This window comes from Lampris incognitus, chromosome 3 (assembly GCF_029633865.1).
Source record: "Lampris incognitus isolate fLamInc1 chromosome 3, fLamInc1.hap2, whole genome shotgun sequence".
Taxonomy (NCBI): domain Eukaryota; kingdom Metazoa; phylum Chordata; class Actinopteri; order Lampriformes; family Lampridae; genus Lampris; species Lampris incognitus.
The window spans coordinates 9,412,279-9,431,205 of NC_079213.1; the positions used below are offsets into that span (position 1 = coordinate 9,412,279).

General features: G+C 44.1%; 1 protein-coding gene across 1 annotated transcript; it reads right to left on the reverse strand.

Moving 5' to 3' along the window:
* Nucleotides 1-271: 271 nt before the first annotated feature.
* LOC130109131 (dual specificity tyrosine-phosphorylation-regulated kinase 4-like) lies at nt 272-8,895 on the reverse strand. Its single transcript, XM_056275874.1, has 14 exons — nt 8,873-8,895; nt 8,472-8,529; nt 7,408-7,579; nt 6,635-6,798; nt 6,093-6,229; nt 5,342-5,482; nt 4,993-5,125; nt 4,638-4,722; nt 4,178-4,350; nt 3,816-3,876; nt 3,589-3,718; nt 3,120-3,238; nt 2,608-2,738; nt 272-502 (listed from the first exon to the last, which is right to left on the reverse strand). Exons 1-14 carry the CDS (start codon nt 8,893-8,895, stop codon nt 272-274), a joined length of 1,758 nt encoding a protein of 585 aa, XP_056131849.1.
* Between the last annotated feature and the right edge of the window lie 10,032 nt (nt 8,896-18,927).

The following is an 18,927-nucleotide window of genomic DNA, read 5'->3' on the forward strand; positions in this document are numbered from 1 at the left end:
TCAGCTGGTTTAGTAACATGGTTGAAGCAAATGCACGGTTTGACATTTTCTTTCTGGACCTGTTTTTTATATCTCTGATTAACAGCCTGACAAATGTTTAACTTGTTCAGTAAATGCATTGTCCGCTGGTTTATTTTAAGACTTTCAAGCACAGTAGTAAGTAACGATCAAGCATGGACATAATGTTGTCGGTGGTGGGAGGTGGACAGCTGCTCGGGGAGCAGGCTCGGAGGCTGCGGGGCAGCAGGCTTTGGAGGCTGCGGGTCACCCGCTAGGGGACTTCGTAGGCAGCCTTTCGGGGAGCAGGCTTCGGAGGCGGCGGGGAAGCCATTTGGGGTCTTCGTAGGCAGCGGGACAGCCGCTGAAGGAGCAGGAGGGGCGGTGGGGCAGCTGCCTGGGGAGCAGGCTTCGGAGGCGGTGGGGCAACTGCTCGGTTAGCAGAATTGGAGGCGGCCAGGCAGCGGCTCGTGGAGCAGGCTTTGGAGGCAGGGCGGCCGACAGCCTGGGAACAGACCACATGTCGGCAAAGACGGCCAACATGCCGACCATTCTCGAACTCGTGGGCACTGGGCAGCTGAGGCTCTGGGACACTGGTTAGCTGAGGCTCTGGACACCTGAGGCTCGGGGATTCTCGGTACCTAATTTACACTACCGTTCAAAAGTTTGGGATCACATTGAAATGTCCATATTTTTGAAGGAAAAGCACTGTACTGTTCGATGAAGATAACTTTAAACTAGTCTTAACTTTAAAGAAATACACTCTATACATTGCTAATGTGGTAAATGACTATTCTAGCTGCAAATGTCTGGTTTTTGGTGCAATATCTACATAGGTGTATAGAGGCCCATTTCAAGCAACTATCACTCCAGTGTTCTAATGGTACAATGTGTTTGCTCATTGGTTCAGAAGGCTAATTGATGATTAGAAAACCCTTGTGCAATCATGTTCACACATCTGAAAACAGTTTAGCTCGTTACAGAAGCTACAAAACTGACCTTCCTTTGAGCAGATTGAGTTTCTGGAGCATCACATTTGTGGGGTTAATTAAACGCTCAAAATGGCCAGAAAAAGAGAACTTTCATCTGAAACTCGACAGTCTATTCTTGTTCTTAGAAATGAAGGCTATTCCATGCGAGAAATTGCTAAGAAATTGAAGATTTCCTACACCGGTGTGTACTACTCCCTTCAGAGGACAGCACAAACAGGCTCTAACCAGAGTAGAAAAAGAAGTGGGAGGCCGCGTTGCACAACTGAGCAAGAAGATAAGTACATTAGAGTCTCTAGTTTGAGAAACAGACGCCTCACAGGTCCCCAACTGGCATCTTCATTAAATAGTACCCGCAAAACACCAGTGTCAACATCTACAGTCAACATCTCAGGAAAAAGACTATACACAAAAGGAGGACATTCATACGATGGAAAAACTGACTCATTGATTGAGACTTACAGTACCTCGGATGGAAGACCAGTGGAAGAAATGGACATGGTTTAAGGAGCAAACACGTGACAACATAATTCATGACAACACTTAAGACTGGAAAGTTAGACCCACAGGAAGCTCTTGTAGTTCATTTTTTTGTGTGTTTTTTTTGTTTGTTTGTTTTGAGTTGCCCTGTTGGGCTTGTGTGCAAGTAAATGTAGATAATTCAATGTTTACTTCTGAATACGGATGCCATGTTTGTATTGACCTAAAAACTTCAATAAAAACTAAAGTGATAAAAAAAATGTTATGATACTACTGACTTATAAGCCTAACCTATATCCCCGTAGTTATTAACGCACCCCCGTCTCTCCCCCGGTCCGCCAGAATATTGTCAATATCGAACTGGTCCGCGGTGCAAAAAAGGTTGGTGACCCCTGATCTGCAGGGATGGCTCTCTGCTGGTGAGGTGGGTCTTTCTTTTTGTGGTGACATCCTTTCTGGCACTTCCTGCCTGGCTGATTTTGACCGTTGTGACTGGCACCTCTGCAGTGTTGGGCAGCAGTGGGCGGTTGGGCTGTTCTACCCTTGCAAAAGATGGCAGTGGGTGAGTTTTGCATTTAATCTCACTAGCTGTTCTGTTTGGTCTACCACTCATCGGCCTGGGTAGTTTGAAGCTCCCAACCGAAGCTGCCGCCACCTGAGGAATCTGGGAGAGTCAAGTCAAGTCAATTTCATTTATATAGCCCAACATGACAAGTTACAAATTTGCCTCAGTGGGCTTTACAGCAACACAACATCCTGTCCTTAGACCCCCGTATCGGATAAGGAACAACTCCCTAAAAAGAAGCCCTTTAACAGGGAGAAAAAATAGGAAGAAACCTTAGGGAGGGCAACAGAGGAGGGAGCTCTCTCCCAAGATGGACAATGTGCAATGGATGTTGTGTTTACACAATTTACAGAATACAACACTGAAAGAGGATAACAGAATTAAGATGGAATTATAAAATGTATGAAGAATATGATGCACAGGATGCCAAGCAGTGTCCAGACGCCACTGGAACAGCCCAGGACACAAGCCATGCGACCAGCATCACCGTGCAAAAAAAAGAAGAAGAGAGAGCTGTATTCTGATGACCTGATGTCCATTAGTTGGGGGGGGGGGGCTCAAAACGACATAGCTCACCTTCTCTGCCCTGTTGGCCTTTTGCTGAACTTGGGCTTTTTTGGTGGCTTCCAACCGGGGCAGACGTGCAGGGCACAGTTTCCTTCGGCTGAGCAGGTCGGCTTCCATGCCAACAACAGAGTTTCTGGCCACTGTGTGAGAAAATCAAGTCAATAAAAACAAATCTTGAAAATGCTTTGAGAAGAACCACAAAACAAGAGACCTGGGTCAGGGACTTATTATATATGCAATGTTTAATGATAATCAGACACCTTAATTGCCTACAACAATCAAAATGTATTTGTAAATAAAGTTTCTTGTTCCACAAAGAGATGGCCACTATTTGGAATAGAATAATGGGAATAGTGGATATCACAAGTTCCTTGTTGACAAAGTGATGATTTGCTTACAGACCAGATCTTTATTTATTGATTGCTATATTGATGTTGAACTTCAGGCAATGCTTTCTTTTTTCCACAAATAATATATAAAGTTTTACAAACATGCTTTTCTTTTCAGATGTCTCCTCTTACCATCTGTTGTTGTGACTTGTCTTTTGAGGCCGAACTTAGATCCACTGCTCTCCTTATGCTGCAAGATCCAAGGATGCTGCATGGCCTTGTCTGGCGTCATCCTTTTGCTCGGGTCCCATCTAGCGGATAACACATTTAGAAAAAAATCGCAAGTTATCTTAAACTGATAATTAGATACGTTTTGCAGTCTTAACACCTTTAGAAACAAACTACAGACACTCAGAACTGTGGACATTGAATTTCTTGATGTCCACTTGTACTACAAAGTTATTAAAGGCCTGATGTTAACTGCTGTCAGGTGAATGGAAACAACTTAGGATGTAATAATCCAAACACTTTCAGAAGAAGGGCTTACAAAAGTGCAGGAAGGATACTAATGATAAGTTAACCCACAATCTGAAAATAATACACGGTTTGCACACAGACTTTTCAGTTTCTATCGACAGTGTTTGTGAGGGAGCTGACGTACACCAAGCAGCGCTTAATGAAGTCCAGGAGATGCGGTTCCTTGGTCCTCAACATGCTGGCTAGATCTTTTCTTCTGGGCTGCTGCATTTCCTTTTCACTCTTCTGTTTATGAATCAGCACGCCCTTGGAGTCTGATACACATGTAACAATGTCAACACACTGACAACTGGATGGCAGGAAATCCTTCCACTTTTATCACAATGTAGGTCAAGGAATCAAATTGCTCACCGAAGAACTTCTTCTTATTTGGTGCCGATGCAAGAAGACCTTGGGGTGGTGTACCCAGCGCCTGAAAATATACATTAAACCAATAGGGACTGATACATCAAAACCAATACAATTGTCATACGTATACATACGTACAATTCACACATACGGCACTCATCCCTCTCTTGCTATGTGTGGTTAGGTGTAAGTGCATGCAATGTGAATGTTGTTTCACCTGCTTCATCTATCCTATCTAACACAAACACAAAACACGATCACATTTTATTTTGGAGAATGAATTTAAATGAACTTGAATCTCAACTCATTAAATGGTCAAGGAACCAGTTAGTGTTATAGTATATATAGTCCACTCTTCTTGTTACCTCTATCATGAGGGACAGATGTTCTGCATTGTCCCAACACCGGAAAAGCTCTTGTCCAGTGCAGAGTTCAAATATAATGCAGCCTAGACTCCACATGTCAACAGCAACACTACAGACATGGCCCAGGATCGCCTCCGGAGCGCGATAGGGCCGAGTCTGGATGTAGGACTTGGCTGTGAGAGAGAAAAGAGTAGAGAGAGAGAGAGATGTCAGATGGAAGGAGTATTGTTTTGTGTTGTAATTCCATAGTAAGTCTCCTTCGGGACTGTTAATCTCATTTAATGTGTATTTTGTGTACTGTATACGTACATGCCTTGTGTAGTGCATGTCCATGTAACTGCCATAAGGAACCAGTGCTTGCAGCTGCCCCTATAGAGTGCTGTGTCTGTTCCCCACCGTGTTTCGTATTAAACTTTACAACATGATTTACACAAGACCATAAAAACAAACGGACACGCACCTCTAGCCTCTTTCTCATAGCGGCTTATGCCAAAGTCAATCACTTTGAGTCTGTGTGGCTTTCTGCTTGACAGAACAATGTTCTCCTGAAAGAGAAACATACACACATATGAGCAGGACCATGTTGTTTTATGTCCGCAAGTCAACGCAAGGATTGTTAAAATTGTTCGTAATGCACCTGATTTGCATTTTAATCAACTTTTTTGAACATTTGCTTAAAACTTGGGACAGAGACGTGGTTGCACAAGTGTCGGTGCCGTGCTAAAACAAATCCTACTCTGCTAACTAGCACCGCCCGGGCTGTGTTAAACCAAAGAGTGGTGTTCCCGGTGTAGACATGTAACGATGAGCCGTACCGGTTTGAGATCACAGTGCATGAGCTTCTCTTTCTTCAGCAGCGAGAGACACTTCAGGAGGGAGGAGGCGTACTTCCTCACCTCTGCTGTGCTGAGGCTCTCGTCGGCATTGGCCTTCCTGTACAGGGTTTCTCTGGGGAAAAACAAGTCAGATTGGAAACAGGTTTAAATACCATCAATTATCCCAAGGGAGATTCAGTTATGTGGGGCAGTTCAGGTAAACAGTGGGCATTATGTCTCACATACGGCAGTGAGCAACGTTTGTCACACTTAAATGACGTGTGGCTGGGTAGTCGCCAGGCTGCAGACTCATTAGAAATTAAACAAACAATCTTTTTTTTAAGCTCACCCCAGCAGTTCAAAGGTGATACACAAATGTTTCCGGAAGTGGAAGTGATCCTTCTTACGGACGATATTGTAGACGTTCATTTCATCCTTCTTTCGGAGGGCTTCTAGGATCTTGACCTCTCTCTTCCCAAACTGATAATAGCTGGACAGCAAAGGACCACCGGGAACAACATGAGATCTCTGGTCATAAAGGTGACTGCTACACTATGTGTATCATAACATCTTAATTGTGGCTCATTAGTTTGAAATTGGTACCGGTCCAAATCAGAATTGGATCATTATACCAGCATTCATTAGAACAACCAAAGGGAAAAATAGGGTAAAGTAAAAATATTATGTAAATAGATGAAATAATAAGTTAGAACGTACTAACGTTCGCTAATGCACATGCGCTATGTGTACAAATACAACAGTAGAACCATTTGTTATCAGAACACAAGTTCAGGGATATGTTAGATAAACTAACTATGGGACACCGCAGCATGTCTGGACCTATTAATCTCCATATGGATATTGATGAGAATATTTATAATGTATATGGTGTCTGTGCATGAATATATATGCTGTTGTGCATGCACAGTCCCACAGATGCATTAGCTTTTCCCCATACGAGGTCTGCTGAGGGCATCATGTGTTATCCAGGATTTTGCATACATGTACAAATGCATTTGATAAACGTGTCTTAAAATTTGCATTTTCAATATCAGTTGTATAAGCATTTGAAAGAGTTGTCGATTTTTTTTTTTTTTTACCATTTTTTGCTTCTCAGCAGCTTCATAGCCACAAACTCCCGTTCCTTAACGTCCCAGCACTTCAGGACCTGCCCATAGGTACCTTGACCCAAAACCTCCAGCACCTCATAACGGTAGGCAATGTGGTCATGGAGGACCTGTGGACAAAAGGTTGGTTCATTGACTGATCGCTAAAACCAAAGGAAAAAGACAAACATGCAACAAGGAAAGAGATTTTAATTATTGATCTAGACAACAAGTTGCCATTATGCCTGCCAGTGGTATGGGAAGAGTAGACAAACTTTCTGTACCAGCCACCAGCTAAATTAGGTATTTTTTTGATTAGACCAACTGGGATGAAGGATGGTCAAATAACATACAAAACTAGCATACTTTCTGTTGGCAGGGATTCAGTGCCTTGCTCAGGGACCCTTCAACAGGAATATTGCTCACTGTCATGGAGGCCCCAACCCTTTCCATTCGAAGGATGACCTCTGTGCTCCCCATGACACCCTGTTGTCTAAGATTTACCCACTTTCTACATCACACAGCTGAACAGTTACCTGCAGATAGTACGTCTGGGGGTCATCATAGCCGTTGTTGTGTGGGGAGCTCTTTGAGCCATTGATCTTAGGGGAATGTAGACCGAGGTACCAGATCTCTGAGTAATTCAATATCTCCTCTCGCTCGAACTCTGTCAAGCGATGACCAAAGGCCTCCAACACTTCTGCGAGGACGGAAAGGAAAACTGAAAGAGACACTCTCTTCTCGGTGTATTACACACTGAGGAAGGGAAGGTCAAAGCTACAGTGTCCCTGACAATACAAGTAACATACGTTTCTCTTAAGAAATGTGACACATCAAAAACCCTTAATAATCATGTAATGTCTGTAATAGAAAAGAGGCAGTCTGTTCAAATGCAGTTATTTGTTTTAAGTTGTCTCTGAAGTTGTTTTATTGTATTCTTTCCTTCCACCTTCTCTACACACTTTAACACTATGAAAGAAACCTCATCCTCCTAACTCTTATCCCAACAACTTCTTGTTTTGTGTTGCCCCCCCCCCCCCCCCCGAGAATCCAGAAATCTTTTGGACCAGCAGTGGGATGTGTGACCCCCACATAGACTGAGCCTCTACAGCAGGTGCACACGTGTGCGTGTGTGTGTGTGTGTGAGTGTGTGTGTGTGTGTGTGTGTGTGTGTGTGTGTGTGTGTGTGAGTGTGTGTGTGAGTGAGTGTGTGTGTGTGAGATCTCTAGCAACATGGCTTACTAGCTTCCTCCGACCTTTCTGGTGAAATGTGTGCTACAAAGACCCTGAATTGGAAATGAGAATTTACCTCCAGGGGACATGGGCAACCTGAGTCCCATAAAGGAGCGATGTTTCTGCTTTCGCTGTTTGCCCAAGCTTGGCTTGAAGTCTGTCTTCTCCTCTTTTGGGCAAGGGGCCTTCGACTTGCTGTGCTGCTGCTTCAACTCGCTGTGCTTCTGCTTCGACTTGCTGTGCTGCTGCTACTCCCAAAATATTGAGACATTTACAGATAACATAATCACAATCATCATGATGTTGATGTGCTACTGCTGCTACAACTACCACAACAGACAGGAAGACAGACAAAACGTCAGGTGAACTGAAAATCAATGATACTGACCACAGGCTTTGCACTGGGACGCTTTTTCAACTGGCACTTGTCTATTTTTGGCAAGACAGGCCTCGACTGTGATCGACTGGTGGTCTGTCCAGGGTGTCTCCCGATCTGCCGCCCGATGACTGCTAGAATAGGCTCCGGCATCCGGCGACCCTGAGTTGGATAAGCAGTTTGGATAATGGATGGAAGCCTGGACTGCTGATGGTCTGAGGAACGCTGCAGAGTGTCTGAGTCCAGTACGGGGACAAAGTGTGGACGCTTTTCCTTCTGTGTATAAAAAAAAGAGAGATAGAGCCTATTTGATAGTGTTTGCATGTATGTGTGTGTTTGTGTGTGCACATGTGTGTTTCTGTTTGTGTTTTAAAGAGAAATATATCCTGTGATCAACTCCAAAGGGTGGGATTCTTAACATGTCTGTTTGATTGTAACGATGACCTGGTTTGAACCCAGGTCAAGGTTTAAATCTAAATTATGCTCCATATAAGCATCATTATGTTGCCCAAAGGGATTTTGTTAAGGTCCCCAATTGGATGAAAGAGGAAGAAAGGTGGAGTGAATGAGTTTGTTTTTATGCACCCGGGGCACCCTGTAACACTTTTGAGAGTTGTAATGAAATGTGCATTACAAATGAAAGGTATTAGCATTATCATGAGAAAGAGTGTGGATGAGAGAAAGTGCACAAGGCAAGTGTGAAAAGGAGAGAATTAGTGTGAGAGAGTGACGGATGGAGAAAAGGAGTGAGAATGCATACCAACCTTTTGTTGTGACCGCCCGTTCTTCTCGTAGAGAAGTTTCTCCTCCTTCTTCCTCCACCTTCTTTGGGAGGAAGCGGGAAGGTTGGCTTCACATTTAAAGGATCACGTTTCTAAATGGCCTCAACATTTAATAATAATAATAATAATAATAAATTAAACTTATATAGCGCTTTTCTAACAGTCAGAGTGGCTTTACAATAAACGGGGTGAGACAAGACAACAGATAAACATAGCACAAACGTACAGGGGTGGATGGGAAGGGGGGCTACGAGAGGGAGTAAGCGGCAGCCACACAGCAGTACTCTCCCACTTAAAGAGAGATACTAAAGGGCAAGAAAAGGGCTTTACTCCCGTAGCATATTCCTCTCCGAGGGAACCACTAGGCAGATTTAAACACTTACTTCTTCTCCTCTTCTCTGTTCATGTCGCCAAAGTAAAGGTTTGCTGTGAACTGCAAAATCCCACGTGCGACTTTGAGAGAAAAACTAAAAAGAAAGTCTCTCGATCGATATTTATCAGGGTTTTTTTTTCAAACAAGGCTCAAACAATGCTCTGTAGTTAGTATTTGTGCGTTTGCAATGAAGGTGAAAGTCGGTATGAAGACCAAATTCCGATGAACTATATATATAGTTGCCGCGGGTTCTAGAACGTTGCCGTCTGTCGAATTCCAAAAAAAAAATGGAACGCTGCTGTCTGTCTACGGCAGCACACAGCAATACACATACAGCCCTAAGCAGCCACCTGCATTCCCCTTTCCCTTAAGGGTCATCCAACGTTGTATGGCTAGCACAAGTTAGTTAATTTAGCGAGCACAAGTTCGCTAACTTAGCTAGCCAGCTAGCCCGCAAGTCCAGTAATTAGGTTACGTTTCTTTGTTGTTTTGCATTGCTGAGGGTAAGTTGTGTTGAAAAATGCTGCCGCGCTACTTCATTGTTTTCCTTGCAAATGAGCTGTTTATGTTGTAACATTTAATACATTTTGATTACTGTTAATACTATGGAATTACCATTAATACTATTACGTTACCTAGATGTTGTGTTGTTTTGACCGTTACTATACATTTTGTAGACATTTTTCATTTAACTTTCCGGCGCCATTTTGATATTACGTCAGGCAGCCCTGTACCACGTGATCAACGTAGCGCCGCAGATTTTAGCGCCCTTTTCTTAGTGTAAATTCTGTTATTTTGCTGTTTAGGAGTCGATGTGCAGAGGGGACCAGGAGGCGACTCATGGGTGCTGTGTTTGTCTTCTGCAGGTATGTGTTTTCCTTGTTAAATGTTATAATTTTCGCTGTCTCTGTTTAGCAACCCATGCACATTTTACTTTGCCCACCGGGTGGCACTGTTTTTCATTTTGTATATTTTTCATGGCTCAATTTTAAGTTTTGGAGAGGAACGAGTTAAAACGTTGTTGTGATAATGTGAGAATGAAATCTAACAGGGCCGTTTTGCATTTCTGAGGGAGTCGATGTGCAGAGGGGACTGGAAAGCAACTCGTGTGTTGTGTTTGTCTGCTACAGAAGCAAATAAATGCTGGAAACCCTTGCATAGTCACTTTCATGCCCTACCCACATCCATTACATATGTACATGTATGTGTATGGATATATATGTATATGTATGTAGAATTTAGTTTGATTAGCTGCGTTACTAGTGTAACCCATGTATTTTTCCCCTACATAGAAAGGTTAATGTAGTGTATTTGAATAAGAAGTGCATTACTCAGTGTGACTGCTAGGAGGCACTGTAACTTTGCTGTTGTGTTACTGTGTTTGTATTGAGACCACAGAATAAAAAACGTCGTTGACTGACTAGACATGGCTTCCACCCCATCATATATTACATGGTGTCAGAATAAAACTTGAAGAAACCCAAGAAAGGAAGAAAATGGAGCAGATGAAACCTCCGACCTCATTAAGTCTAGAAGGAAATCTAGCGGAAAATTGGAGAGTCTGGATCCAGAGATTCGAACTGTTCCTTGTCGCCAGCGGAATTAACGAAAAGTCAGATGCAATGAAAAGAGCCACGTTCCTACATGTGGCTGGAAACGAAGCAATTAAGGTATATAACACGCTTGACTTCGATGAAGACGTAGATGGCAATGATATATTGAAAGAGCTATTCCGCCAACATTGTGAGCCAAGGAAAAACGTGATGTTGAGATATGACCCCAGTGTATTTGTATGACTATGTGTTACTGTGTACTATTAGTTTGTTTACGACTTTGTCCACAAGTGTGCGGTGTTGCGCTTGCATGCGCGGATTGATTACGTCACTGAGACGCTGTTCATTTCCTTCTTCTCCCCAAACTACCGAATAAACGGAGGCTGCATTTTTCCCTCCAGCAGAAGTTTGGTAGTCAGTACGAGTCTTTATAACGGTTTAATAATCCACTTCATCTGCGCAGAGATAGACATTAAGTATTAGTCTAGTCTTCTAACAGGTTATGGGCCCAGATAACGTTGGATTATTTAGTAGCTTGATAAAAGAAGTACACAAAGTGTGATAACCTCGGATGGCGGGATGCGCGCAGGTTAGCACGGAGTAGCAAGTTAGCAAGTGTGAAGCTAGTTAGCATCGAGAGAGGCTATCGGGAAGCTAACGGTACGCTAAGCTAAGCTAACGCTACCTAGGGAGATGGAGCGAAAGAAGAGCAGGTGGCCCACATTCAACGGACAGGCCGATGAGTATGAACTGTGGGAAGAGCGAATGCTCTGTTGCATGCATGGTGTGGGGCTGAAAACCACCATTCTTACCGAGCCCGTGGGACCTTTGACAGTGGAAGAGCAGGCCCTAGACGAGGAGCGGAACGCGGACGCCTACTGCGCATTGGCGCCTTTATTGGACAACACAAGCTTGGGACTGATCTTCAGAGAAACGAAGAACAACGGTAGAGAGAGTCTACGGGTGTTGCGGGAACATTACATTGGTAAGGGCAGACCCCGGATTGTCACTCTGTATGTAACATTGACTGGGCTAAAGAAAGCTGATAATGAGACGATCACCGAATACATTATCCGAGCTGAACAAATCATTACGGCTCTCAAAGGGGCGGGAGAAGCACCGAGTGAGGGACTAATGATGGCCATGGTGATGAGGGGGTTACCCGAGAAATATAAGCCATTCACTCTAATGGTGACACATGGCGACAGTGAGTTGACATTGGGACAATTTAAGGCCAAATTGAGAAACTTTGAGGCGGCAGAAGATGTAGCTAATGCTACAGCATCGGACGAGACGTCCGAGAGGGTGATGAAGGCCCACGCAGCGCCTAAGAAAAAGCCAGTGAAACGCTGTGAGGGAGAAGATGATCAAACGGTGTGCTGGCGATGCGGTGACAAAGGCCATCGGAAATCGGACTGTTCACGCAGCGTGTGGTGCAGCTTCTGCCGGGTCAAGGGTCACACGGAGAAAGTGTGCAAGAAGAAGGACCACGCTGATGGAGCCAGGTGTGCACGCGAGCAAGGTGGCGGCGGCGGTGGTGGTCACGGAGCAGGTCGAGGTCAGGGACTGGGGAATGCTGCGGAAGAAGAGGACTACATCTTCAGGGTGCAGGCTGGAGAGACCAGCTCAGCAGGACCAGGACGACGGCAACAGTTCAAACCAGGATTGATTGTGGACTGTGGGACTTCTTCCCACATAGTCAATGATAAGAAGAAATTCAAGAGCTTTGACAGCTCGTTCGAGCCAGAGAAACACTGCATGGAGCTGGCGGACGGTAAGCGCACCTTTGGTGTGGTGCAGGGCAGGGGAGATGCTACGGTATGTCTGCTCGACAGTGAGGGGCGACGGTGTAGAGTGACACTGCGGAACGCACTATATATTCCATCGTACCCCCAAGAGCTCTTCTCTGTGAAGTCTGCGACAGCACACGGAGCCAGTGTGTTCTTCGAAGAGGGCAGAGATGCCCTGATGTCACCGGATGGTACCAGGTTTGACATTTTTGTACAGGGGAAAATGTACTATTTGCAAACTGAATGTGTTGTTGAAAAGTGCCATGTGAGCCATGATATAGAAACTTGGCATGAGATAATGGGCCACTGCAACTATGACGATATCATAAAGCTACAGGATATCACTGATGGTATGCATATAAAGGGTAAAGTGTGTAAACCTGACAAAGAGTGTGCAGTATGCATAGAAGGGAAGTTTACAAAACAGGAACAGGAAATCTACAGACAAAGCCAAGACACCACTGGAGTTGGTAAACACTGATTTAGCCGGTCCTGTGGCAAACGAGTCCATTAATGGTTTCAGGTACATGCAATCATTTACAGATGTGTGCACAGGGGCTGTGTGTGTTTATTTCTTAAAAACAAAGAGTGACACAGTGCAAGCGACCGAGAAATTTCTGGCAGATGTAGCTCCCTATGGGACAGTGAAATGCATAAGGTCAGATAATGGAACTGAGTTTACAGGCAAGGAGTTTCAAACCCTGTTGAGACGGAACAAAATAAGACATGAGACGTCCTGCCCATACTCTCCCCATCAAAATGGCGTTGCAGAGAGAGAAGGACGCACACTATTCGAGAAGGCAAGGTGTATGCTAATAGATAGTGGTCTACCAAAGAGCCTCTGGCATTATGCTGTACAGGAGGCAGCCCACACCAGAAACAGATGCTTCAACAAGCACACAGGCACTACGCCATACACGGCAATGACAGGAAAAAAGTGCAACATGGCTAAAATGCAAAAGTTCGGGACAGAATGCTATGCTTACCAGCTGGACAAGGGAAAGTTAGATTCTAGATGTGAGAGGGGGGGTTTTGTAGGACACGACAAGAACAGCCCGGCCTACCTAGTCTACTACCCTGACCAAGAGAAAGTACAGAAACACAGTCTAGTTAAATTTGTACACAAGGCAACCAGTGAAAATGACACTCAGACACCAGGTCTGCACCCAGAAGACTGGGTAAGAGAGAGAAAGTCTGTTGAGACAGCTGCAACTCAGCCTAGAGTACAGAAAAATGTACAGACTGACGGTACACAGTCAGCACCCGAGGATGATGACGAGGAGCACCCAAGGGTGACGTCACAAGCCTCAGCCAGTGGGAGGTACCCCCAAAGGGAACGCAACCCTCCGAGATACCTGAATGACTATAGTCAGGGCGACAGTGATGACAGCTCACTCACTACTATAGAGTATGCATACAGGGCAGTGTGCGGTGTCCCTCTGACCTTTAAAGAGGCCATGGAATCGCCAGATTCAGAAAAGTGGTCCAGGGCAATGGACGAGGAAATGGAGTCTCTAAGAGACAACAAAACATTCACCCTTACGAAATTGCCAGAGGGCAAGAAAACAGTGGGAGGAAGGTGGGTGTATTCGATAAAGACAGATATAGACGGACACGACAAGTACAAGGCTAGATGTGTAGCAAAGGGATATAGCCAGAGAGCTGGTGTGGATTATGGGGAGACATTTTCGCCAACAGCCAACCTAACAAGTGTTCGAGTGCTTCTACAGAATGCGGCTCAATATGACTTGATGTTACACCAGATGGATGTAATGAGGAAGTCCGCATCCAAGGTAAAACTGAAGACATTTGCTTAGGCAATGTTTGGTGTGTGAAATGTGAGTGGTATGGGTTATACCAAGTTTTTTTTTGTTCTATGAATATGAAAAGGTATACAGTAAGCTCATGATTCATAAGTGGGAGTGTTGAGATATGACCCCAGTGTATTTGTATGACTATGTGTTACTCTGTACTATTGTTTTGTTTACGACTTTGTCCACAAGTGGGCGGTGTTGCGCTTGCATGCGCGGATTGATTACGTCACTGAGACACTGGTCATTTCCTTCTTCTCCCCAAACTACCGAATAAACGGAGGCTGCATTTTTCCCTCCAGCAGAAGTTTGGTAGTCAGTACGATTCTTTATAACGGTTTAATAATCCACTTCATCTGCGCAGAGATAGACATAAAGTATTAGTCTAGTCTTCTAACACATGGTGTCAGAATAAAACTTGAAGAAACCAAAGAAAGGAAGAAAATGGAGCAGATGAAACCTCCGACCTCATTAAGTCTAGAAGGAAATCTAGCGGAAAATTGGAGAGTCTGGATCCAGAGATTCGAACTGTTCCTTGTCGCCAGCGGAATTAACGAAAAGTCAGATGCAATGAAAAGAGCCACGTTCCTACATGTGGCTGGAAACGAAGCAATTAAGGTATATAACACGCTTGACTTCGATGAAGACGTAGATGACTATGATATATTGAAAGAGCTATTCCGCCAACATTGTGAGTCAAGGAAAAACGTGACATATTTGAGGCACCTGTTCTTCACTCGAAATCAAGGAAAATCAGAATCTGTTGATGCATATGTGACTGATTTAAATAATAAAGCGAAATATTGTGAGTTTGAGTACCTTACCGACTCACTGACACGAGATAGAATCGTGTGTGGACTCACGGATGACCAAGTGAGAGGACGACTACTGAGAGAACCGGACCTCACGCTAAACAAAGCAATAGACATTTGCAGAGCCAGTGAGTTGCGTCGGAGTCGGCTAAAAAGTCTACACGAGGAGGTTGAAATTCCTGTTAATAAAGTCACCAAGAAAAAACAACGTGACAAACAGAAAGACAGTGGTGCCACAGCACAGAGGGTAAAGATGGGAAATCAAGGAAACTGCACAAGATGCGGCTACAGGCATGAGCCAAATAAGTGTCCTGCCTATGGACAAGTGTGCAAAGCCTGCCAAGGGAAAAATCATTATGCAAAAATGTGCAACTCACGCAAGCACACAAACAACCATAAGGTGCAGCATATAAACAAGGCAGAGGAAGATGATCAAGAATTCTTTATTGGCTCAATCCAAGCAGTAAAACAAGACCACTCAGTCTCACAAATCAATGCGGTGGATGCAAAGAAAGAAAAATGGCATGAAGATCTGATTGTCAACAAGAAAGTTTTGAAAGTCAGGCTGGATACTGGAGCTGATTGCAACGTCATTTCCATGAAAGACCTCAGAAAACTGAGATTGGATAAAAAGGTGAGCGAATCTCACTCCAAGCTTGTTGCTTATGCAGGCCACCACATTCCAGCTAAAGGCAAAATCATGTTGACATGTCAGTACAAAGATAAAAAGTATGATGTGGAGTTTGAGGTTATAAAGAGCAATGCACCTGCAATTCTAGGAGGAGAGGCATGTGAAGAAATGGGGCTTGTCAAAAGACTGCATGCGCTTAAAACAGAGAGTGACATTCTAAGTGAATATTAGGATTTATTCACTGGATTAGGTTGCATACCGGGAGTATACCACATTGTGACAAATCCAGATGTCACTCCAGTAGTTAATGCTCCCAGGAAAGTGCCTGTTGCCCTAAAAGACAAAATTGAAATAGAGCTGAAAAGAATGGAAAACTTGGGTGTGATAACCAAACAGACAGAGCCTACAGATTGGGTGAATAGTATGGTGACTATAACAAAACTTAACAAGGTTCGGATCTGCATCGACCCAAAGGACCTGAATACAGCCATCAAAAGAGAACATTATCCGCTGCGCACAATAGAAGAAGTGGTAGCTGAAATGCCAAATGCCAGATTCTTTTCAGTTCTAGATGCTAACCACGGATTTTGGCAAATCCAACTGGACGAAGAAAGCTCAAACCTGTGTACATTCAACACACCATTTGGGAGATACAGGTTTAAAATACTTCCATTTGGTATATCGTCAGCACCTGAAGTGTTCTAGAGGTGCATAGCCAGACATCTAGAAGGGCTAGAGGGTGTAGTCAATGTAATAGATGTCATCCTGGTCTGGGGAGAGAGCATAGAGCAGCATGATCGTCGTTTGAGACAACTGCTGGACCGCCTGAGAAGCATCAATCTGAAACTGAACAAAAGTAAGTGTAAGATAAGGATGACAGAAATCAGTTACATTGGTCATGTGCTCAGTGAGAAAGGACTCAAGCCTGATCCTGAAAAGGTCAGAGCCATACAAAACATGCCTGCACCAGAGGACAAAGCCGCCCTCCAGAGGTTCACAGGGTTACTGCAATACCCCTCTAAATTCATCCCCAACCTCTCAGACTTGAGTGCTCCTCTGAGGAAGTTGGAAAGAAATGTGGAATGGCATTGGGGATCAGAGCAACAACAGAGTTTTGAAAAACTAAAAACTCTCGTCAGCCAAGCACCAGTACTCAAGTACTATGATGTCAGCCAGCCAGTTACCTTATCTTTTGATGCAAGCTCTGAGGGTCTGGGAGCAGTGCTACTTCAAGATGGACAGCCAGTAGCATGTGGCTCCAGGGCATTAACTGACTGTCAAAAACGATATGCACAGATCGAAAAAGAATTGCTTGCAATCGTGTTCGGCTGTGAAAAATTCCATCAGTATCTATATGGAAGACATGTCCATGTAGAAGGTGATCACAAGCCACTGGAAGTAATATTCAAAAAATCACTCCTCAGCACGCCAGCCAGACTACAAAGAATGCTCATGAGACTACAAAAGTACAGTCTTGAGGTCAAGTACAAGCTAAGCAAGGAGATGCATATTGTTGATGCTCTAAGCAGAGTATTTCTAAAGAGCACCATGAGAAACTCCTTGATGAAGAGCTGGAAGTCAACTTTGTAAATCACCAACTCCCAGTATCAGAGGAAAAGTTGCAGGAGTTCAAAGAAGCAACAAAAGAGGATGCTGAGTTGATACTGGTTGCAAATGCAATTTAGAGAGGATGGCCAGATAAACAGAGACAGCTTCCAGACAAAATCAAACAGTATTGGACATTTAGGGAAGAGCTGTCATATGTAGACGGACTCATATTCAAGAACTCAAGGTTAGTAGTACCACACACATTGAGAAGTGAAATGCTCAGGAAAATCCACGAGTCACACATGGGCATGGTTAAGTGCAAGGAGCGAGCCCGTGATGTACTGTACTGGCCGGGCATGGCCAAACAGATAGAAGAAGTCGTGGATCGGTGTGCTGTATGTAACACACACAAGAACAATAATCCCAGAGAGCCACTTATGTCACATCCAGTGCCTGAGAGAGCATGGGCAAAGATAGGTGTGGATTTGTTTCACTTCAATGATGCAGAGTACTTACTGTGTGTGGATTACTTTTCAAAGTTTCCTGAGATCATCAAACTGAATGGAACCACAAGCAAACACGTCATCATTGGGTTGAAGTCTATATTTGCAAGGCATGGTGTGCCAGATGAGTTATTCTTCGACAATGGCAGACAGCTAGTGAGCCAAGAGATGGTGGACGTCAGTGCTGAGTGGGCTTTCAAACACTACACATCAAGTCCCAACTTCCCGCAGTCAAATGGGCAAGTTGAGAGGGCAGTTCAGACAATAAAAAACCTGCTGAGAAAAGCACAGGACAGCGCTGGTGACCCGTACCTAGCACTGGTTGAATACAGGAGCACGCCACTGAGTGGGGTTGGCCTCTCAACTGCTCAGATGCTCATGGGAAGAAGGCTCAAATCAAAGCTACCTGTGACAAAGACATTGTTGCAGCCAGCTGTCTATAAAAATGCCAGGAGCAACCTCGTGTATAGACAACAAAGACAGAAACAATACTTTGACCACGGAACCAGGACACTGTCTGACCTCCAAGATGGTGAAAATGTGAGGATTAGACAAGGCAACAAGTGGGAACCAGCCACTGTGGTACAGAAACACATACAGCCGAGATCATACATGCTTAAAACAAGAGAGACTTCATTCCCAGGGACACCTGATGACATCACACCAGAGCACTCATATCATGTGGAGCAAGACACTCTGCCAAGTGCTGATCCACCCAGCCCTACTCCAGACTGTTCCACTGTACCGCATAGTCCAAGAGTAGTGACTGACAATACTGTATCCACAAACAGTCCTGTGAGAACAACACGCTGTGGAAGGCCTGTTAGAGTGCCAAGGCGTTATCTGGACTGAGTAGAGAAGAAAAAAAAAACTTGAGAAAAGGAGATGTAGTGTATTTGAATAAGAAGTGCATTACTCAGTGTGACTGCTAGGAGGCACTGTAACTTTGCTGTTGTGTTACTGTGTTTGTATTGAGACCACAGAATAAAAAACGTCGTTGACTGACTAGACATGGCTTCCACCACATATATTACAGTTAATATCCTCTTGTATTATTTCCCATGATTTTACTTATTTACTTGTAATACCTCCTATCGCCAATAGAGCGACCACTTATGTAGGTCACCTTTCCGATGTTGCATCAGTCTGGAGTTGATCAGCAAAGCAGATTTCTGTAGAGGACTTCATTCCAGACATCGACAAAGATTTAAGATAAATATAACCCTTTAACTTCGAGTTTGTTCCATAAAACCTGTTGTATTAACACAGGAGAAGTGTTCGACTGTGAGCAGTCCACCCTTTATTGTTTTCTTTCTGAGTTTAATCGAGCGAAAGCTCCGGTGAGTTACATTTGTTCCTCATGTCACGAGTCACGCTAGCTAAAATATTGGGTGCTTCATGTATTGCTAGCTCATCA

Bases quoted from the DNA above. Each gene is read 5' to 3' on its own strand.
- LOC130109131 (XM_056275874.1), bottom strand. From the start codon at position 8,895: ATGAACAGAGAAGAGGAGAAGAA. The intron at 7,580-8,471 runs GTTGGTATGCAT...TTTTGGGAGTAG, and splicing joins ACGGGCGGTCACAACAAAAG to CAGCAGCACAGCAAGTCGAA. The intron at 3,877-4,177 runs GTAACAAGAAGA...GTATATTTTCAG, and splicing joins ATCTGTCCCTCATGATAGAG to GCGCTGGGTACACCACCCCA.